General features: G+C 60.6%; 1 protein-coding gene across 1 annotated transcript in view; it reads left to right on the top strand.

The window, feature by feature from the left end:
• The window catches only part of RNF213 (ring finger protein 213), a 111,015-nt gene that overhangs the window by 25,418 nt on the left and 68,219 nt on the right, over positions 1 to 17,378 (top strand). Inside the window, exons 4-12 of the mRNA XM_079135369.1 lie at positions 3,754 to 4,293; positions 4,529 to 4,651; positions 5,248 to 5,399; positions 5,602 to 5,757; positions 8,445 to 8,656; positions 10,001 to 10,287; positions 10,713 to 10,972; positions 12,316 to 12,513; positions 16,775 to 16,997. Of these exons, the coding sequence (XP_078991495.1) occupies positions 3,754 to 4,293; positions 4,529 to 4,651; positions 5,248 to 5,399; positions 5,602 to 5,757; positions 8,445 to 8,656; positions 10,001 to 10,287; positions 10,713 to 10,972; positions 12,316 to 12,513; positions 16,775 to 16,997 (2,151 nt within the window). The remainder of the gene's footprint in view (positions 1 to 3,753; positions 4,294 to 4,528; positions 4,652 to 5,247; positions 5,400 to 5,601; positions 5,758 to 8,444; positions 8,657 to 10,000; positions 10,288 to 10,712; positions 10,973 to 12,315; positions 12,514 to 16,774; positions 16,998 to 17,378) is intronic.

Genomic DNA, 17,378 nt, shown 5'->3' with positions numbered 1-17,378 from the left:
GCACCACCTCCTTCCGTGGGGCCCCACGCTCCATCATGAGCGGCCAGCACAGCAGGATGGCCGCTTCCCGCCAGGGAACGCGGTGCTGCAGGGGGTGGGCTGGGAAGAAGTGGCCAGCAGCACTCGGGGACATCCAGGCCCCCGTTTCCAGGCAGGCCCTGAGGAAAACAGAATTCCAGATTCCCAGCCCTGATCCACGGCTCCCCGAAGCTCCCCGCCGCGCTGTTGGTTGGTTCTGAGGAGGAAACCAGCCTGTCTCTGAATGGCGCGTGAGGGCTGCAGGAGGCCGTTTGCAGAAGAGATGGCAGGTGGCCAATGCGGAGGCATCGCAGCTGCCTGAGCGCCATGGTTCTGTCCATCAGGTGGTCAGGTAGTGCCATCCTGAGTGGGGTGTGGGGTCCACGGGGCAGTGGCTGGCCAGCAGCCTTGGCTTGGCAGCTGTCTCCCAGGACCTGGCCGGTCTCCCTGGGCCACCTCCCCTGTTTCTTGGAGGATGCAGCCAGGCCCTCCTCAGGCACCCACAGACCCCACCCCAGGGTGCCTGCCCTGCTGACCACTCCCCTCCTGTAGGGCAGCTGGCAGCTGTTCTAAGATTAAGGCAGGGTGTGCTCTGAGGGACCCAGAGGGTCCTCCCGTGGCCTGTGGTGACTGTGGTACCTGCCAGAGCCTGGCATCCGTGTCCTGGCAGTCAGAACATTGGTCACCTGGACGTAGCTTTCATTTCCGTAAGAAGAAAGCGACCTAATCTGAGGTTTGATCATTTGGACCAATAGAAATCTTTTGGTTGCAAATTACCAAAAATGAAACTCAAACTGGTTAAGTGGAATTTATTGCTCATATCGCTGATAAATCCTGAGGCTGTAGGCGAGGCTCCATCCAGGCCCCTGGGTGGTAGCCCTGAAGTCCAGATGTGGCTCTGCCCTCATGCTCTCTCTAATGCTCCGGCCCATCCTGCCCCTTGTCACAGAATGGCATCCACAGCTCCCTGCCTGGCCAGTGTGGTGTGTGCCAAGCCTGGTGTGGCTGTGCTGCAGTCTGGGCTGGAGGCAGCCAAGGCCCAGGGCAGCGGGTACTCTGCAGGGCTTGGCACAGCACAGTGGGTGGCTCTGTGGGAAGGTTGGTGCAGCGCCCCGTCCCTTGGCTCCCTGAGCGCCCCCTTGGTGGGGGCCCACCTGTGCTTCGCTGAGCTCCTCTCCTTGCTTCTTTTTAACTTTGATTTATTTATTTTCATTTTTTGTACCGAGACTGAACCCAGAGGCGCTTTTACCACTGAGCCACATCCTCAGCCCTTTTCCTTTTCTATTTTGAGACGGGCCTCACTAAGTTGCCAGGCTAGGCTCGAAATTGCCGTCCTCCTGCCTCAGCCCCTGCCTTAGCCTCCCGAGCCACTGGGCTCACAGGCATGTCTCCCAGGTTCCATTGCTTCCTAAGGCCACGGCTCCTGTTGGAGGAAGCCGCTCCCCGCACACTGCCCGTGTGTCTGCTCGAAGGAGGAGGCTGGTCTGGAAGGTGCGTTGGGCGGTGTCCCCAGGAGGTCCCCCAGCAAGGCTCTGGTGGAGCCGGGTTGCTGGGGGATGTGCCGAGCAGCTCAGCTGCCGGGAAGAGGCCTCGGGGTCCTCAGTGCAGCCTGCCCCGCGTCCTCACAGCCCTTCCCTGCTGCGGGGACGAGCCAGCTGGCCCCAGGGGCTCGGGGCGGGGGGGGGGGGGGGTGCACAGCACCCATCTGTCCGCCTCTGTAGGCCGTTTTCCTGCCCCCCTGCCCTGCCCTCGGCGTTCATGTCCCTCCTCCCACTTGGTGAGAACTGGTCGTCCTGCCTGTGTTGCTGGCCTGTCCCCATCTCTGATGCTGCACCTCCTTGGCTTGGCTCCTGCATTTTGGTTTAGACCTTGGCCCCCCACCCAGCGCTGCTCTGGGTCGCCTCCGCCTTGAAGCTCCGCCTCTCCAGAGGCAGAGGCCTGCAGCAGGGGCCTGTTCCAAGCCACCGTCCTCCCCCACCCAGCTCCCGGCTCCCGAGGACCTGTGTCCTGCTGCGTCCCACCCTAGGTGCCCTGGCGCAGACGTTCTGCACTCTCTGCTGCCCCCAGTGCCGCCAGCATCACTGCCTGTGCCCAGGCCCCACCCACCTCCAGCTCTGGCCCACACTGGGGGGAGGGTGAGCAGGCCGGAGCCTCACGGGGTCTTGGATGTGGGCTTTCATTCTGGGTGAGCGGGAGGCCTTGGGAGGGTCGTCTTTGTGCACAAAGACCGGGGTCCTTGCTGAGGAGAGCAAGCTTAGAGCTTAGAGCAAGGTTAAAGCTGCATCTCTCAGGCTGGGCCCAGTGCCGCCCCCTCCAGGAAGCCTCTGAGTCAGGGTGGCCTCTGACCTCCCCCAGTGCCCTCCTCACTGGATCCGACCTTGGCACGTCTCATGTCGCGCCCTGGTCTGCCTCATCACGTGGCCAGTGTTGTGGGACAGGCCCTGCTGTGCCCTCGGGCCCTCGAGGTCCCTGTGCCTCCCAGAGCCCAGGTCACCCGGTGGTCCATGGAGGCAGCACTCCTTGGGTGAAGCACCAACATTCCAGAGAATTGGGGAGGGCTGGGGTGTTCCTCCTGGAGCCTGCGCCAGTCTGACGTGGTAGTGCTCAGCAACTTCTTGCAATCCTCGGGAGGCCGATGGACACCACTGGGTCCAGGAGACCCCAGACCCGTCCAGTCAGCCTCAGGTGGGGCAGGGCTGGTGCCCCTGAGGTGTTGGGTGTTGGCTGCACTGACTTGCACTCAGCACTGGGCCTGGGCTGGTGGCTCTGGCCTCCAGGGAGCTGTGGAAGTGGGGACATGGGCCACCCAGACTGCCGAGCCACTCGACTCGTTAACCACGTCTTGGGTGGTTTGGTCACCCTTGGGAGATGCAGTTTTCCTAGATCCCCTTGCTTGTGCGAGGCCCTGGGTCCCATCCTCAGCACCACAGAAAGAAAGATGTCCCCTAAAGCCCGTCTTTCTACTGCACACTGTGGGCATTGACTCCCAGCCAGGCCGGGAGCCCTCTGGGTGCCTGGGGGGCGGGGGCGGGCACCCGGGCAGTTCTGCGGGAAGGTCAGCGAGGAGTCTTGGGGAAGCTGCAGACTGACCCAGGAGGAGGCCCGCGCACCCGGCACAGATGCCCCCAAGTTCCCTGCTTTCCCAGTAGGCTTAACCCGGGGTGAGGGGCGCAGGGCAGGCTGGTGTCCACGGGGGCGGGGCCTCGTCACTTGCAGCCAGGGCTCGGGACTTACCAGCCACCTGCCATCGGTGGCACACGGGCACCTCCTTGGGAGCTTCACCGCCCTGGGGCCAGGCTCCCAGGGGCCTGCTCCTCAGAGCCGCGCTCCTGGTTCCCGAGGTGGGAGCCTCCCCCAAAAGCAGCCTGCGCCTCTGCTCCTGTGCACTCGGGCTCCTCTCTTGATTCTGGGTCTGCTCTCGTGACACCTGCGCTGCAGAGCGTCACGTGGGAAGCCCATGAATGCCACAGCATCCACAGGTGACCTCACAGGGACGCCTGGCTCTGCGCGCAGGGCTGTCAGTGGGGCCTCTTGCTCCTTGGTCAGCACCCCTCCGCCCGGGTGTCTTAACTCAGTTCCACCCGGAACTGGATGAGAAGGGGCAGGGGTGGCAGATGTGAGTGGCCCAGCAGAGCTGAGCTTGCCGAACCTGAGAGAGGGGCACAGAACAGGAGGGAGACGTGGGGCAGGCTGCCGAGCCCTGAGAGGTAAGAGGAGTCTCCCTCTTCTGTTCAGAGCAAGAGGAAGAAGAGGAGGAAGAATCAGGATGCTTCTGCCTCCTTGCCGCCGGGTGCCTCTGGCCCACCTCCCTCCAGTCCCCAGAGTCTGAATTCACCTTCTTGTCCTGGGTCCCAGGGCACAGCCCCGGCCCAAAGTCCAGCCCAGCAGGCTGCTCCTGCTAACCAGCCCGGGCAGCCCCTGGGTACAGGGGTGACGCTGCTGGAGGGGGCCGGGCCCGTCACACGCGTGGAAGAGAGCGGCAGCCCTCTGCAGGGACAGCCTGCCCAGGACAGGGGAGCGTCCTCAGGAGAGGGGGCTCGGAGCAGCGCAGCCCCCCAGAACCGTGCAGACGGAAGGGGCCTCCACACCTGCACGCCCGCTGGGGACAGAGGCCTCTCCCAGGAGGTGTCTGACCCGCACAGCTCTGCCTGCGAAGCCCACCCTAAGGCTGAAGGTGCTGCCCAGGGGCTCCCACTGCCTGAGTCCGAAGGGGACTCTGAGCCTCAGAAGGAAGCCCAGAGGGCCAGGCAGCAGGCGGGGTGCCCAGCCTCTGGGGTGAGTATCCGGCAGTGGCGCCCGGGGCACAGGACTGGCTCCCACACCTTGGCAACCCCGTGGGTGAGAGGCCGGTGAGACGGGGCTTCCCGACTGGGAGGGCAGCTGGGACTACCTCCCTTGGGGTGGGGGCTGCTGGCCCCACCCGCAGTCCAAGGCTGGTGCTGGTCTCATGCGGGCAGAGTGGCCTTCCCTTTGTCTCTGGCCCAGGAGTCTGGGGGCTTATTCCCTCCAGGGTGTTGATGCTGCAGCTGAGCCAGATGGTCCAGTTCACAGGGCTGGGAAGGCAGTGGACAATAAGCCTCCGTCAGCGAGCCAGCCCCCGGCGGGTCCCCCTGCTGCCAAGGAGCACCGCCAGGTACAGGTTTCCCACCGGCTGGGCCTCGGGGACACTGCTTGGCCTTCCCGGTCACCTGCTGCAGCCCATTGCCAGCCCGCCTTCCACCTGGTTGTGTGGCAGATGTTTGTGGAGCACTAGGGACAGTGTGCGGGAGGCCAGGCCTTCCCTCAGGGCACTCACGCATGGGAACAGGAGGACGGAGGCCAAGCCAGGCAGCCGGAAGCAAGCTGGGGGAAAGTATGTGGGGGTGCTGGCTGGTGCTGCCAGGGAAGGCGGCCCCTCAGCAGGGTGAATGGGTGCAGCCTCCAGGGAGTGCTGGGGGCAGAGGCTCCAAGGAGTGAGGGGTGAGCTGTGGGGTCCCTGGGGACACATCTGGACAAAGATTGGTGAGCCAAGGCCCTTTGGTGGCTTGTGGTGACCTTTTTGTCAGCAGAAGGAACTAGTGTCCCCAGAAGTGAGGGAGGGAGGAGAGGCCAGGACAGGCTGGGGAAGGGTCCTCTGAGGCCACGGGAGTGGACTACAAGGACTGGACGGCCCTCCTGCTGCTGTGAGGCTCACGGCTGAGGGGCAGACGAGTCCAGCCTTTCACGCCGGGGCGTGGCTGCTTATTCCAGGAAGCCCAGACCAAGGATGGGTTGGCTGCTTCTGGGAAAAAACGAGGCGAAAGCACCTCGGAGCCCAAAGACCCAAGGAAGCCCGAAGGGACTGGCAGAAGTTACGCAGCCGCCGTGAAAAAGGAGAAGGAGCAGCAGAACTGGCAGGCCAGGTACAGGGCCGCCTGGCCGGGCACCGCACGCCGGCTGTGCCTGTCGGCCCTGACCTGCTCAGCCCCGGGGCAGGGAGGGCCAGCCAGGCCAGGCCCGCACCCTCCTCCTCCCCTTGGCCACTCCTGGGCAGTGGCCAGGCGTGAGAGTGACCGCAGGGGCAGGAGGGGCTGGTCAGTGGCCACAGCGCTCTCTTGTCTCCAGCCCGCTGAGCCCGGAGGAGGGGGTCACCGTGTACTTCCACGCCATCCTCTCCAAGGACTTCGCCTTCGACCCCGAGCTGCACACCGTCTTCGTCAGGGGAGGAGAAGGGCTGGGCCAGCCCGCCTGGAGCGACGCCTGCGAGATGTACTACGTCCAGTGAGTTCTGGGCCCCAGGAGTCAGGGGGACCAGCAAGTCCTGGGTCCCCATCCCTGGGGTGTGTGGTAGGGGTGATCAGCGAGTCCTGGGGTCCCCATCCCTGGGGTATGTGTTAGGGGAGATCAGCGAGTCCCGGATCCCCATCCCTGGGGTGTGTGTTAGGGGAGATCAGTGAGTCCTGGAGTCCCCATCCCTGGGGTGTGTGTTAGGGGTGATCAGCGAGTCCTGGGGTCCCCATCCCTGGGGTGTGTGTTAAGGGAGATCAGTGAGTCCTGGGGTTCCCATCCCTGGGTGTGTGTTAGGGGAGATCAGTGAGTCCTGGGGTCCCCATCCCTGGGTGTGTGTTAGGGGAGATCAGTGAGTCCTGGGGTCCCTATCCCTGGGGTGTGTGGTAGGGGTGATCAGCGAGTCCTGGGGTCCCCATCCCTGGGGTGTGTGTTAAGGGAGATCAGTGAGTCCTGGGTCCCCATCCCTGGGGTGTGTGGTAGGGGAAATCAGCGAGTCCGGGGTCCCGATCCCTGGGGTGTGTGTCAGGGGAAATCAGCGAGTCCGGGGTCCCCATCCCTGGGGTGTGTGGTAGGGGAAATCAGCGAGTCCGGGGTCCCGATCCCTGGGGTGTGTGTCAGGGGTGATCAGTGAGTCCCAGGTCCCCATCCCTGGGGTGTGTGTTAGGGGAGATCAGCGAGTCCTGGGGTCCCCATCCCTGGGGTGTGTGGTAGGGGAAATCAGCGAGTCCGGGGTCCCGATCCCTGGGGTGTGTGTCAGGGGTGATCAGTGAGTCCCAGGTCCCCATCCCTGGGGTGTGTGTTAGGGGAGATCAGTGAGTCCTGGGGTCCCGATCCCTGGGGTGTGTGTTAGGGGAGATCAGCGAGTCCTGGGGTCCCCATCCCTGGGGTGTGTGGTAGGGGAAATCAGCGAGTCCCAGGTCCCCATCCCTGGGGTGTGTGTTAGGGGTGATCAGTGAGTCCTGGGGTTCCCATCCCTGGGGTGTGTGGTAGGGGAAATCAGCGAGTCCCAGGTCCCCATCCCTGGGGTGTGTGTTAGGGGTGATCAGTGAGTCCTGGAGTCCCCATCCCTGGGGTGTGTGTTAGGGGTGATCAGCGAGTCCCAGGTCCCCATCCCTGGGGTGTGTGTTAGGGGAGATCAGTGAGTCCTGGGGTTCCCATCCCTGGGTGTGTGTCAGGGGTGATCAGTGAGTCCTGGAGTCCCCATCCCTGGGGTGTGTGTTAGGGGTGATCAGCGAGTCCCAGGTCCCCATCCCTGGGGTGTGTGTTAGGGGAGATCAGTGAGTCCTGGGGTTCCCATCCCTGGGTGTGTGTTAGGGGTGATCAGTGAGTCCCAGGTCCCCATCCCTGGGGTGTGTGTTAGGGGTGATCAGCGAGTCCCAGGTCCCCATCCCTGGGGTGTGTGTTAGGGGTGATCAGCGAGTCCGGGGTCCCCATCCCTGGGGTGTGTGTTAGGGGAGATCAGCGAGTCCCGGGGTCCCCATCCCTGGGGTGTGTGTTAGGGGTGATCAGCGAGTCCGGGGTCCCCATCCCTGGGGTGTGTGGTAGGGGTGATCAGCGAGTCCTGGGTCCCCATCCCTGGGGTGTGTGTTAGGGGAGATCAGCGAGTCCCGGGGTCCCCATCCCTGGGGTGTGTGTTAGGGGTGATCAGCGAGTCCGGGGTCCCCATCCCTGGGGTGTGTGGTAGGGGTGATCAGCGAGTCCGGGGTCCCCATCCCTGGGGTGTGTGTTAGGGGTGATCAGCGAATCCCAGGTCCCCATCCCTGGGGTATGTGTTAGGGGAGATCAGTGAGTCCTGGGGTCCCCATCCCTGGGGTGTGTGTCGGGGGTGATCAGTGAGTCCCAGGTCCCCATCCCTGGGGTGTGTGTTAGGGGAGATCAGTGAGTCCTGGGGTTCCCACCCCTGGGGTGTGTGTTAGGGGAGATCAGTGAGTCCTGGGGTCCCCATCCCTGGGGTGTGTGGTAGGGGTGATCAGCGAGTCCCAGGTCCCCATCCCTGGGGTGTGTGTTAGGGGAGATCAGCGAGTCCTGGGGTCCCCATCCCTGGGGTGTGTGGTAGGGGAGATCAGCGAGTCCCAGGTCCCCATCCCTGGGGTGTGTGTTAGGGGAGATCAGTGAGTCCTGGGGTCCCCATCCCTGGGGTGTGTGTTAGCGGAGATCAGCGAGTCCTGGGGTCCCCATCCCTGGGGTGTGTGGTAGGGGAGATCAGCGAGTCCCAGGTCCCCATCCCTGGGGTGTGTGTTAGGGGTGATCAGTGAGTCCTGGGGTCCCCATCCCTGGGGTGTGTGTTAGGGGAGATCAGCGAGTCCCGAGGTCCCCATCCCTGGGGTGTGTGTTAGGGGTGATCAGTGAGTCCTGGGTCCCCATCCCTGGGGTGTGTGTTAGGGGTGATCAGCGAGTCCCAGGTCCCCATCCCTGGGGTGTGTGTTAGGGGAGATCAGTGAGTCCTGGGTCCCCATCCCTGGGTCCCGCTGCCCCTGCTCCTGGTGTGTTTGCTTGGTCCTCCCAGCGTCTCCTCGTCTCGGTTTGCTGTGGCTCCTGTCCTGGCTGGAAGGGAGCCCTGTGCCGGGCGAGCCGTGTGTGGGTACCCTAGGCTGTGGGTCTGGCCTCCTGGTGGGTCTGAGAACTCAGTCTTCCCAGGCGAGGCTCCTGGTGACGCGCCGGTGTCTGTGGCTTCGCAGGGACTTGCACGAGAACGGGTCCCTCATCGAGGGCAGCGTTGTCATTCCCAGGCAGAGCCTGGACAGAGCCATCCCTTACAAGTACGTCCTTCACCGCGGCCGCGGCCCCGACCCCGCCGTGGAGTACGAGTACATCTACAAGCCCCCACAGAAGGCGGGCGAGCACGTGAACCGCTGCCTGTGCGTCAGGTCCTCCCTCCTGTTCTCCGGAGGTACGGGCCCCACGGCAGCCTGCATCCTGCCTAGTGTGCTCTGCAGGGCAGCCTGGGCCGCGGGCGGAGTGGACCCGGGCTACTGGGCAGTCTGGAACAGAGCGGGGAGCAGGGAGCTGCTGGCTGGCCCTTCCTGAGCCACAGGCCCAGCCCTTTTTATTTTTTATTTTGAGACAGGCTATCAGTAAGTAGTTTAGGGCCTTCTAAATTGCTGAGGCTGGCCTCGACTTTGCAATCCTTCTGCTTCAGCCTCCGGAGTCACTGGAATTACAAGCATGCACTACTGTGCCTCTGACCATCTTTTAAGTTTGCTGTCTTTCCTCCTCTCTCTTGTTTTCCCCACCTCTTAACAATGCTGGGGATGGAACCCAGGGCCTCATGCTTGCTAGGCAAGTACTCCTACCCCTGAGGTAGATCCCTGTCTCTTTTTATTCATTTTGATTTTTTTTTTTTTTTCGCTGTGCTGGGGATTGAACCCAAGGCCTTGTGCTTGACAGGCAAGCACTCTACGAGCTGAGCTATATCCCCAGCCCCTCATTTTAAAATTTTGAGTCAGGTTTTGCTAAGTTGCCCAGGCTGCCCTCAAACTTTTGATCCTCCTGCTTCAGCCTCCTGATTACTGAGAGTACAGACGTGCACCACAGTGTTCGGCTGACTACTTTCCTTTTCTGATGGTTCTGCAGTCAGCGTCACTGTGTTTGCTAGGTCTATAATTGTGTCTCTTGCAGCTGGCTCTCAGGGCAGCCAAGAATTCAGCCCTGGCCCCGTCTGGGCACCTGTTGGTGGCTGTCTTTGAGTCTGCTGGGGAATCCGCTTCATCCCTTTGGGCTGGGTGTTGCTGTTCCCAGTGTGCACCCTGGAGTCACTTACCAGAACAGGGCTCAGTTGCTTGTGAGGGACGCAGTGTTGGTGTTAAATGTTTTACCTGCATGTGGTCGTGTTTAAAGCTTTTACCCGGTTTGCTGAGCTGCATGGCTAAGCAGAGACTTGGTTTTAAGCTCGTTGCTGTGGGTCGTCTGGGATTCTGTCTGCAGGGGCATGCCCATAGTAGCTGATAGAGTGAGTTCTGATGGCCTCACTTACCAGAGTCCTCCTGCTCTCCTTCCTTTCTTTCATCCTCTGACTTCACTCCCATTTTTGTCTCTCTGTATTTTTTAGACTGGGTCTCCCTAAATTGTTGAGGCTGACCTCCAACCTGTGATCCTCCTATCTCAGCCTCCTAAGCTACTGGCATTGCAGATGTGTGCCAGTGTGCCTGTGCTCCCCTTTGTTTCTGTCTCTGGGTGCCACAGGCTGGTGGGTGTTGAGATCTTCCGTGTGATGTCTTTCCTGCTGTCCCCGCAGACTGGCATCAATATGACGATATAATCTGCATGAGGCCTCCTGGGAAGTTACAGAAACTGCAGAGCTTCTTCACGGATAAGATCAAGAAGGACCTGGTGAGGGGGAAGCAGCTGGCCGCCGAGATCATGCTGGGCCGCATCTTCAGCATCCTCCAGACCTGGAACCCCGTCAACCTGAGGAACTTCTTCAGCCTGTTCCGGCAGTTTTTCTCTGTCGTCCGGGTGCCTATGGTTTACGAAGGGAAAGCAGCACAGCCCTGGATCAGCCTGAACCTCGGAGAGGCAGAGGTATCGGGCTTTCCCCTGGCCGCCTGGCCTGCGAGGCCAGGAGACCGCGTGGCCGAGCGGGCCGGGTGCAGAGGACCTCCCGTCCCTCCTGTTCCTGCACCGTCTCATGATCGCACCTCTGCCCTCGCTCCGGCCCGGTCTTAGTTCCTTCCTGGCCTGGGCACGTTGAAAGAACGGGTGCGGCCCGTCCCTCGTGGCCCTGCAGCCACACGTGGCTTGGAGACGGAGCTGGCGCTCCCTCTGAGCGTGACGCCTCGCTCTCCTGGGCATGCAGGGTCCGCCCGGACCCCCTCCCTGCAGGAGGCATGCTGGGAGGTGGGGCTGCGGGGCAGGTGGGACCCTCCACAGGGCTCCCCTGCCCGAGGGCTCTCCGGCCTCAGGGGCCCGCACTCCATGCTGGCCCCTCTCCTCTTCCCCTGCAACAGGTGAAGAAGCACCTGTGGAAGTATTTGAAAAAGCAGCTGGGGCTGAGTGTGGAAGGAAGGAGCGGGGACGCCCTGCCTGAAGACTGCCCCGTGAGGAGCAGACTGAGGAGAGGCCTGATCCTCCTCTTCCTGGTGGAGGACACCAAACTCTACCTGTCGGAAGGGGACCTGACCTCCCTGTGCTCCATCCTCTGCCCCAGCACCTGCTCCCCAGACGCCCTGCACGGCGACCTCTGCCACTTCCTGGGCACGTCTGAGAGGTATCCAGGGGTTTTGTCGGAGGGCTCCTGCCCATTCATCATGGATTTTATCCGACTGCTTGTCAGAGAAGGGCTGGGTGTACACTGGGGACGTCACACTGCGGTCCTGTCACCGCGTGCTCCTGTCCCCTCCCTGGTGTGCCCGCCATTGCCAGTGTTGTTAGATTCTGCGTTCTCCTGAAAATCCTGACTCCAAGAAGCTCCGCAGGGCCAGGCACCATGGTGACACTGTCATCCCAGCTACTTGGGAGGCCGAGGCAGGAGGATAGCTTGAGCCCAAGAACATAGGGCCAGTCTGGGCCGCTTAGTGGAACCCCATCTGGAAAAAATAAGGGAATAAAACAAAGTTGACCGTAACAGAGGGGCTCCCACGCACAGTGTGCCTTGGCCCTGGGGTCCAGCCTGCCAGCAGTTGTCCCCCCAGACAGCTGCAGAGCCCCCGGGATGCTCGCCCTGCTGCTGTGCCTGTGCCCGCCGCTAGAAGCACGCTGTCCCCGCTGGGTCAGCAGTGGCCTTTGATGTGGTGGGGAGACCATCTGAGCCACCGCGCTCTGAGCACCGGGGTCTCTTCTGCTTCTGTTTAGTTTGAGCTTAGGTGACATCAGGTGGTCTTTCCTGAGCTCTTAACAGCCTGTGGGTTTCCTGAGATTTAAAGACCCAGGCAGTTGCTTCACCTTCTATGAAAGAGGGACGGTGGTAAAGACATCTACAAACAGCCATGTGGGGGAGGAGGAGGAGGAGGAGGCTACAGGTCCTGTGCCCGTGGGACACACACCATGTGTTGTTCCTTTTAAAAAGTGTCTTTGTAGCCAGATGTGGTGGTGTATACCTGTAATCCCAGCAACTCAGGAGGCTGAGGCTGGAGGATCACAAGTTCGAGGCCAGCCTCAGCAACTTAAGGAGGCCCTATTTCAAAATAAAAAAGGTTGGGGCTGTAGCTCAGTGGTAGGGTGTCCCTGGGTTCAAACCCCAGTTTAAAAAAAAAAAAAAAGTTTGCTTTGTGTTTAGGTCTGCCATTGCCAGAATGCCTGGGTTCAAACCCTAGGCCCTGTGTGAATTCCTTGGCTGAAACCTGAGCACCCCAACTCCTCAACTGTGTGGTGTGGGTGGAAATGACCCCAGGGGGCATCTGTTGTGGGGATTCATGACATCCTGGTGCAATAGGGTCAGGGGCCAGGAAACCCTGTGACTCTGTGTCTCCTGATCCGGGGTTTGGTCCAGGTGTGCAGCATGCTCCTTCTGCCAGGTACAAGTGGCCGTCCCTTCCCTCCTGGGACATTGGACCCCCAGGCGGGTCGGACGCAGCCCTCCACAGCTCACTGTGGGTCTTGGTTCCCTTCTAGGTGGCAAGAGTACTTAGTCGACCTGTGCCAAAGATGCATGGACGCCAAAGTGGTGGACTGGCTGGGTGTCCTCCCTGTCCTGCACTACTGCATGCAGCTGCAGCCTCCCAGGAAGGACTTTGTGAGCCAGCCTGCGGACGTCTGGGCTGCTCTCCAGGGAATCCCCTTCTTGAAGTTTCAGGAAAAAATGCTAAACGAGTAAGTTGCAAAGCCGCATTTCTATAAGCGTATCTTGGAATGGTGATTCTTTGGCGCTTTGCTCCTGAGCTGCATCCCTGGTCCTTTTTTAATGTCTAACTGTTGAGCTGGGTCCTGCTCAGTTGCCCAGGCTCGCCTGGCCCGATCCTCCGGTCCCTGGAGCGACGGGGCTCTGGGGCGGTCTCTCTCACGGGACTGCCCTAATGTGCGTTTACTCACTCGTGTGAGGGACACTTAGCGAGCAGCTGTGTGCCCAGGGCCCCAGGACACGGCCCGGGACACCAGTGCACACCTCGGTTCCTGGCCTGAACCTTGCCTTTCAGCTGGGGGGTGGCGAGTGCATTCTGGTAGGGCTCAGAGCAGGCCCCTCCTCTTGTGGCCGGCAGAAGCGGAGACTGCACGCCGTCCGCACTCTGATGGTGCGGGGGCGGCGCTGCACTGGGGCTGGAGGCTCAGGCCTCCTGCAGCGTGGACGTCTTGGATGGGCAAGAGTACAGGACAGTGACTGTGGGCTCACCGGCCCCTGCGGTGTGTACAAGACGGTGGCCATCCAGTGGGGAGAGGGACTGAGACCGGGAGAGTCACTGTCATGAGACGGGTCGTACAGAGCTTGCTGAAGGCCGAAGCCCGAGACAGCAGCCAGAGGCCGAGGACGCCCAGAGTCTGGCTTCTTCCAGGGGTACTGTGGTCCCCCTGTCAGAGGATGGAAGTCTCCACGAGCCGAGTGTCACTAGGCTATAGCAAAGCTCTGGCTCCTCTCCCTTGTGACCCCTGAACTGAGGAGAGGCCGCTGCCCGGCCAGGGAGGAAATGGCGGGTGAGACCCAGGTGTGGCATTCAGGGAGGGTGTCGGGCAGCTGTGAGGAACGTGGTAAAGGGCCCACAGAGAAGGGGCAGTGCTGAGGACAGACGGGAGTTTCAGAAGAGCAGAAGCTGTGGGCGTGGCCGGGAAGCAGAAGCCGAAGCTCCCGCTCGGCTCTCGTGCTCTGGCCACAACTCAGACACCAAGTCACGCGAGGGAACCGTAAGAGAAGTGAGAGTGGAAAGGCAACGTGAGGCTCGAGCAGAGAGCACCCTCCAGAGAGAGCGGCTGTCTCTGAGCAGAGGACGCCGCTGAGGCGGTGCTGTGCCGATTCCGCAGCGGTTTGATGTTCCCGGGAGAGCTGGGGACCACCCTCTGCACTCTGCCAGCCAGCCGTTCACTCCTCCTCCCCCTTAGGGGGTCCTCTCGGGAACTGTCACGGTGGCCATCCTACTCAGGGGGGCTTCGTGTGCACTGGGGTCAGTAGCTGGTCAGAAGTCACCTTAGTGCGCCTGTGTTCCTGAAGGAACCTCCCCTCCCAGGCCATCGGAGACGTGTAGCCGTGATTCCCAACTCCACGTTGACCTCAGTGAGCCCCGTCAAGAGTGAGTCCCATTAATCCTTTCCTCTTGACCCACTTTTCCAATCAGCTCCCTCTGCTTCTGTTTATTTTCTGCAAATTAACTTCCACCCTCTTGTCTACTTTGAAAGTAGACAAGAAAGTGGACAGTCCTGTTGCCATTTGATGCTCACCGGGGGAGCTGGGGCCCGCCTCTGCCCTGGGCCCGCCAGGTGTCCTCCTCCACGTTGAAAGTAGTTGAAGGAAGACCCTGAAGTAATCTGAGGAGCATCCGTGACCTGCCTTCCTCCACTCACTGCTGGCCACTGCCTCACCTGGGTGCAAGGCGGCCGAGCGAAAGCCGCGGACAACCCGGCGTGGAGAGGAAGACTCTCCTATCGGGTTTAGCAGCAACCTTGAGGCAGCCGGGGAAAGGGGCGCAGCTCTGGGGGACGGGGCCGTAGGAATGTCGTGCTCACGCAGAGGAGCAGAGGGGGAAAGAGCAGAGCTTCCGAGGTCTGGGTGAGCGGAGGGGAGACAGAGGCCCAAGGAGAGATGGAGGGTGGTGCTGAGTTCCCAGCACAGAGAGCAGCACCTCAGAGTCCAGGAGGACGGCGCGGTCCTCACATCCACACGGTCACAGCTGCTGGGCACCAAAGGACGGTCTCCAAGGCAGTTGGAGAGGAGACCCGCTGAATCCGGGGTACTGCCACAGGGTGACCGGAGGAGGGAGGGGGCGCTCGGACAGTGCGCTCAGCCCTCACGGGGGTCAGGCTCGATCACAGGCCACGGCGTGCACCCCAGCCGGGCACGTGCTGACCAACCAAAGCGGACCCCACAAGGACCATTCCCATGCAATTCTGCCCACAGGTCCCGAGTGTCCCCACACTCCGACGGTAGCATGGCCCCCAGGGGCTGGGGTGGGAGTTAGTCTTCCATGAGGACAGTTTCAGTTTTACAAGATGGGAAAAGTCCTGGAGTTCGGTTGCGTGACAATATGAAGTCATTGACACGTGGACTATTCTGGAGAATGGTTGAAATGGTACATTTTATGTCATGTGTATCGCCATTAAAAAAAGTAACCTTTAAGCCAGGCGTGGCAGCACATATCTGAAATCCCAGAGACTCCGGAGGCCGAGTCAGGAGGATCACAAGTTCGAGGCCAGCCTGAGCAACTAAATGAGAACCTGTCTCAAACTAAAATTTTAAAAAAAGGGCTGTGGGTGTGGCTCAGTCGTTGAGCGACCCTGGATTCGCTCCCCACTACCGTAAAAATTCATAATAATAATTAGCTTTTAAAAAATGTTGTCCAGTGTAATTCTAGACATGCTCTCCCGGCTCCAACTCTGTTGTATTTGGGGACCGGGCCATTCTGTGTGGTGGGGGCCATCCTGTGCACTGTTGGATCTTGAGCAGTCTCCCTCGCCCCCACCTGGAAGGTGCTACTGGTCTTGCCCCTCCCCAGGTCTTAAAGCCACATGTCTCCAGATATTGCGCCCCCGGGTGGAAGAAGTGGGGGCTTGAACCCCTGCCCCCGAGGGCTGTTCTGAGCATGTCCAGGAGAAAGGGGACTCACAGATGCAAAAGTGCAGGCTAGCTAAGTGGTACAGTGGAACACTAGGCAATGTGCTTTCCACCAACTTAAAAAGCCAGGGCTGGGGCTGAGTGACGGAGCACTTACCTAGCTCGGCCGAGGCCCTGGGTTCCATCCCCAGCACCACAGAGAAGAGAAAAGTCAGAGCAGGAACCACAGGAAGAGAGCACAAAGGTACCAAGGAGGACTGAACCCCGGGCGTACGATCCAGTCCAAGCCCACTGAGAGCCCGAGAGGAGGAGTGGGCAGCCCGTCACTGTGGAGCTCGGTGCCTCCTCTCCAGCGGCAGGGTGGGGGACAAATGGCCGGAGGAGGAAGGAGGTACAGATGCTGGGGAGAGAGCTGCGGGCCAGCCAGACCTGGGTGGTGCCCGAGGCCTCAGCGCCCAGCGCAGCAGGACACACGCCCTTCTCAGATGTGCCAGTGGGCATGTGAACCAAGCCCAGGGCTGCACTCTGCGCTGGACCTCAGCACAGAGGGTGCCGGTGCCCAGCTGCAGCCGAGTAGGCGGCTCTGGAGAGCCCTCGCGCGCCTGGGCACCTAAGGGCATGCTTCCGGATAACATCATGTTGGGGTGAGGAAAGGTCCTCTGGAGACCTCACCATGGAAGCCACAACCGACACCGGAGAGACTGTGGGGGCTGGGCTGCCCTGGTGGCAGAGGCCTGCCCAGCGTGGGCCAGGCCCGGGTTGCATCCCCAACACCACAAAAACTTTTTAGAAAAGCAAATGTAAGTACAAAACTCAAATCTGAATTAAACATGAAAACAGCACCACACTCGTTTCTACCCACAGAAAGCTGCCCTGACTGTTGAGTGCCCTGTGCCCTTGCCCTCCCCATCCACTGGGACCGGCCTGTGGTTTTTAGGGGTGAAGACAGTGAGCTCGGTTGTTCTTATCCCTTCTCGATTTTTGGAACCTTTTGAAATGAAAGCCGAGTGGAAATCATTTTTTTATTTTTATTTTTTTGGTGCCAGGGTTTGAAACCAGGAGCGCTTAATCACTGAGTCACAGCCCAGCCCTTTTTCTACTTTGTATTTTGAGACAGGCCTCGCCACGTTGCTGAGGCTGCTCTTGAACCTGCGGTCTTCCTGCCGCAGCCGACCGAGTTGCTGGCGTTACAGGTGTGCCTCCGCACCTGGCCGTCCTTCCGTTTTCATTTGGTTTACTGTGGTCTGCTGCCGCCAGGCATTCACGTCATCTTTAAAATCTGAGCTTTCTGGACCTTCCCAGCATTGCTCTTCCTGTCTCAAGTCTGTTGCATACTCTCACTGCCGCCCTGGTGTCGGTCCCGGTTTCCTCACTCAGGAGCCAACTTCTTCACTTCATGGAGAGCAGGAAGCAGTTGCTGCACGTGGATGAGTACCTCTTCCGGTCCTGGTTCAGTTTGCTGCCTCTGGGAAGCCTGGTTCCCTATATGGAAAACGCCACCGAATACTTGAGCCTCGCGCCTGCCCGGGTCCTGGACTGTTTTCTAGGGACTCTCTACAGGCTGCAAGGGCTTCAGGAGATCTCTTACCAAAATGTGGAGGTTTGTCATCGGGAGCAGGTGTCGGGTCCTTGCTTAGCAAGAGCAGGTTGCAGGCTGACCCCAGAGTGTTTGCCGGTCTTCTGTCCTGGAGGGCGGGCTGGGGAAGGGCTGAGGAATGAGGGCATGGCGGCAGTAAGAAGGTGTTACTTCCTAGGGCCGCAGCTTGGTGCCCGGGAGTCATTCTGGCTTAGTAAACAGAGTGCAGGCGCACAGTAGCCTTGGTTACTTAGGCCATTGGAAGGCACTGGGATGTCACACGGTTCATGGTTTCTGTCTTTCCGTTTTCGGGGATAGAAAATGGTGTAAGGGCTGGGATGTAGCTCAGTGGCAAAGAATTTGCCTCATCTATGCAAAGCCTGGTCTCAATCCCCGTTTCCAAAA

Source organism: Sciurus vulgaris, assembly GCF_902686455.1.
Source record: "Sciurus vulgaris genome assembly, chromosome: 3".
Lineage (NCBI taxonomy): Eukaryota > Metazoa > Chordata > Mammalia > Rodentia > Sciuridae > Sciurus > Sciurus vulgaris.
Note: the sequence above shows the minus strand (reverse complement) of the source record. Positions and strands in the feature narration are given on the sequence as shown.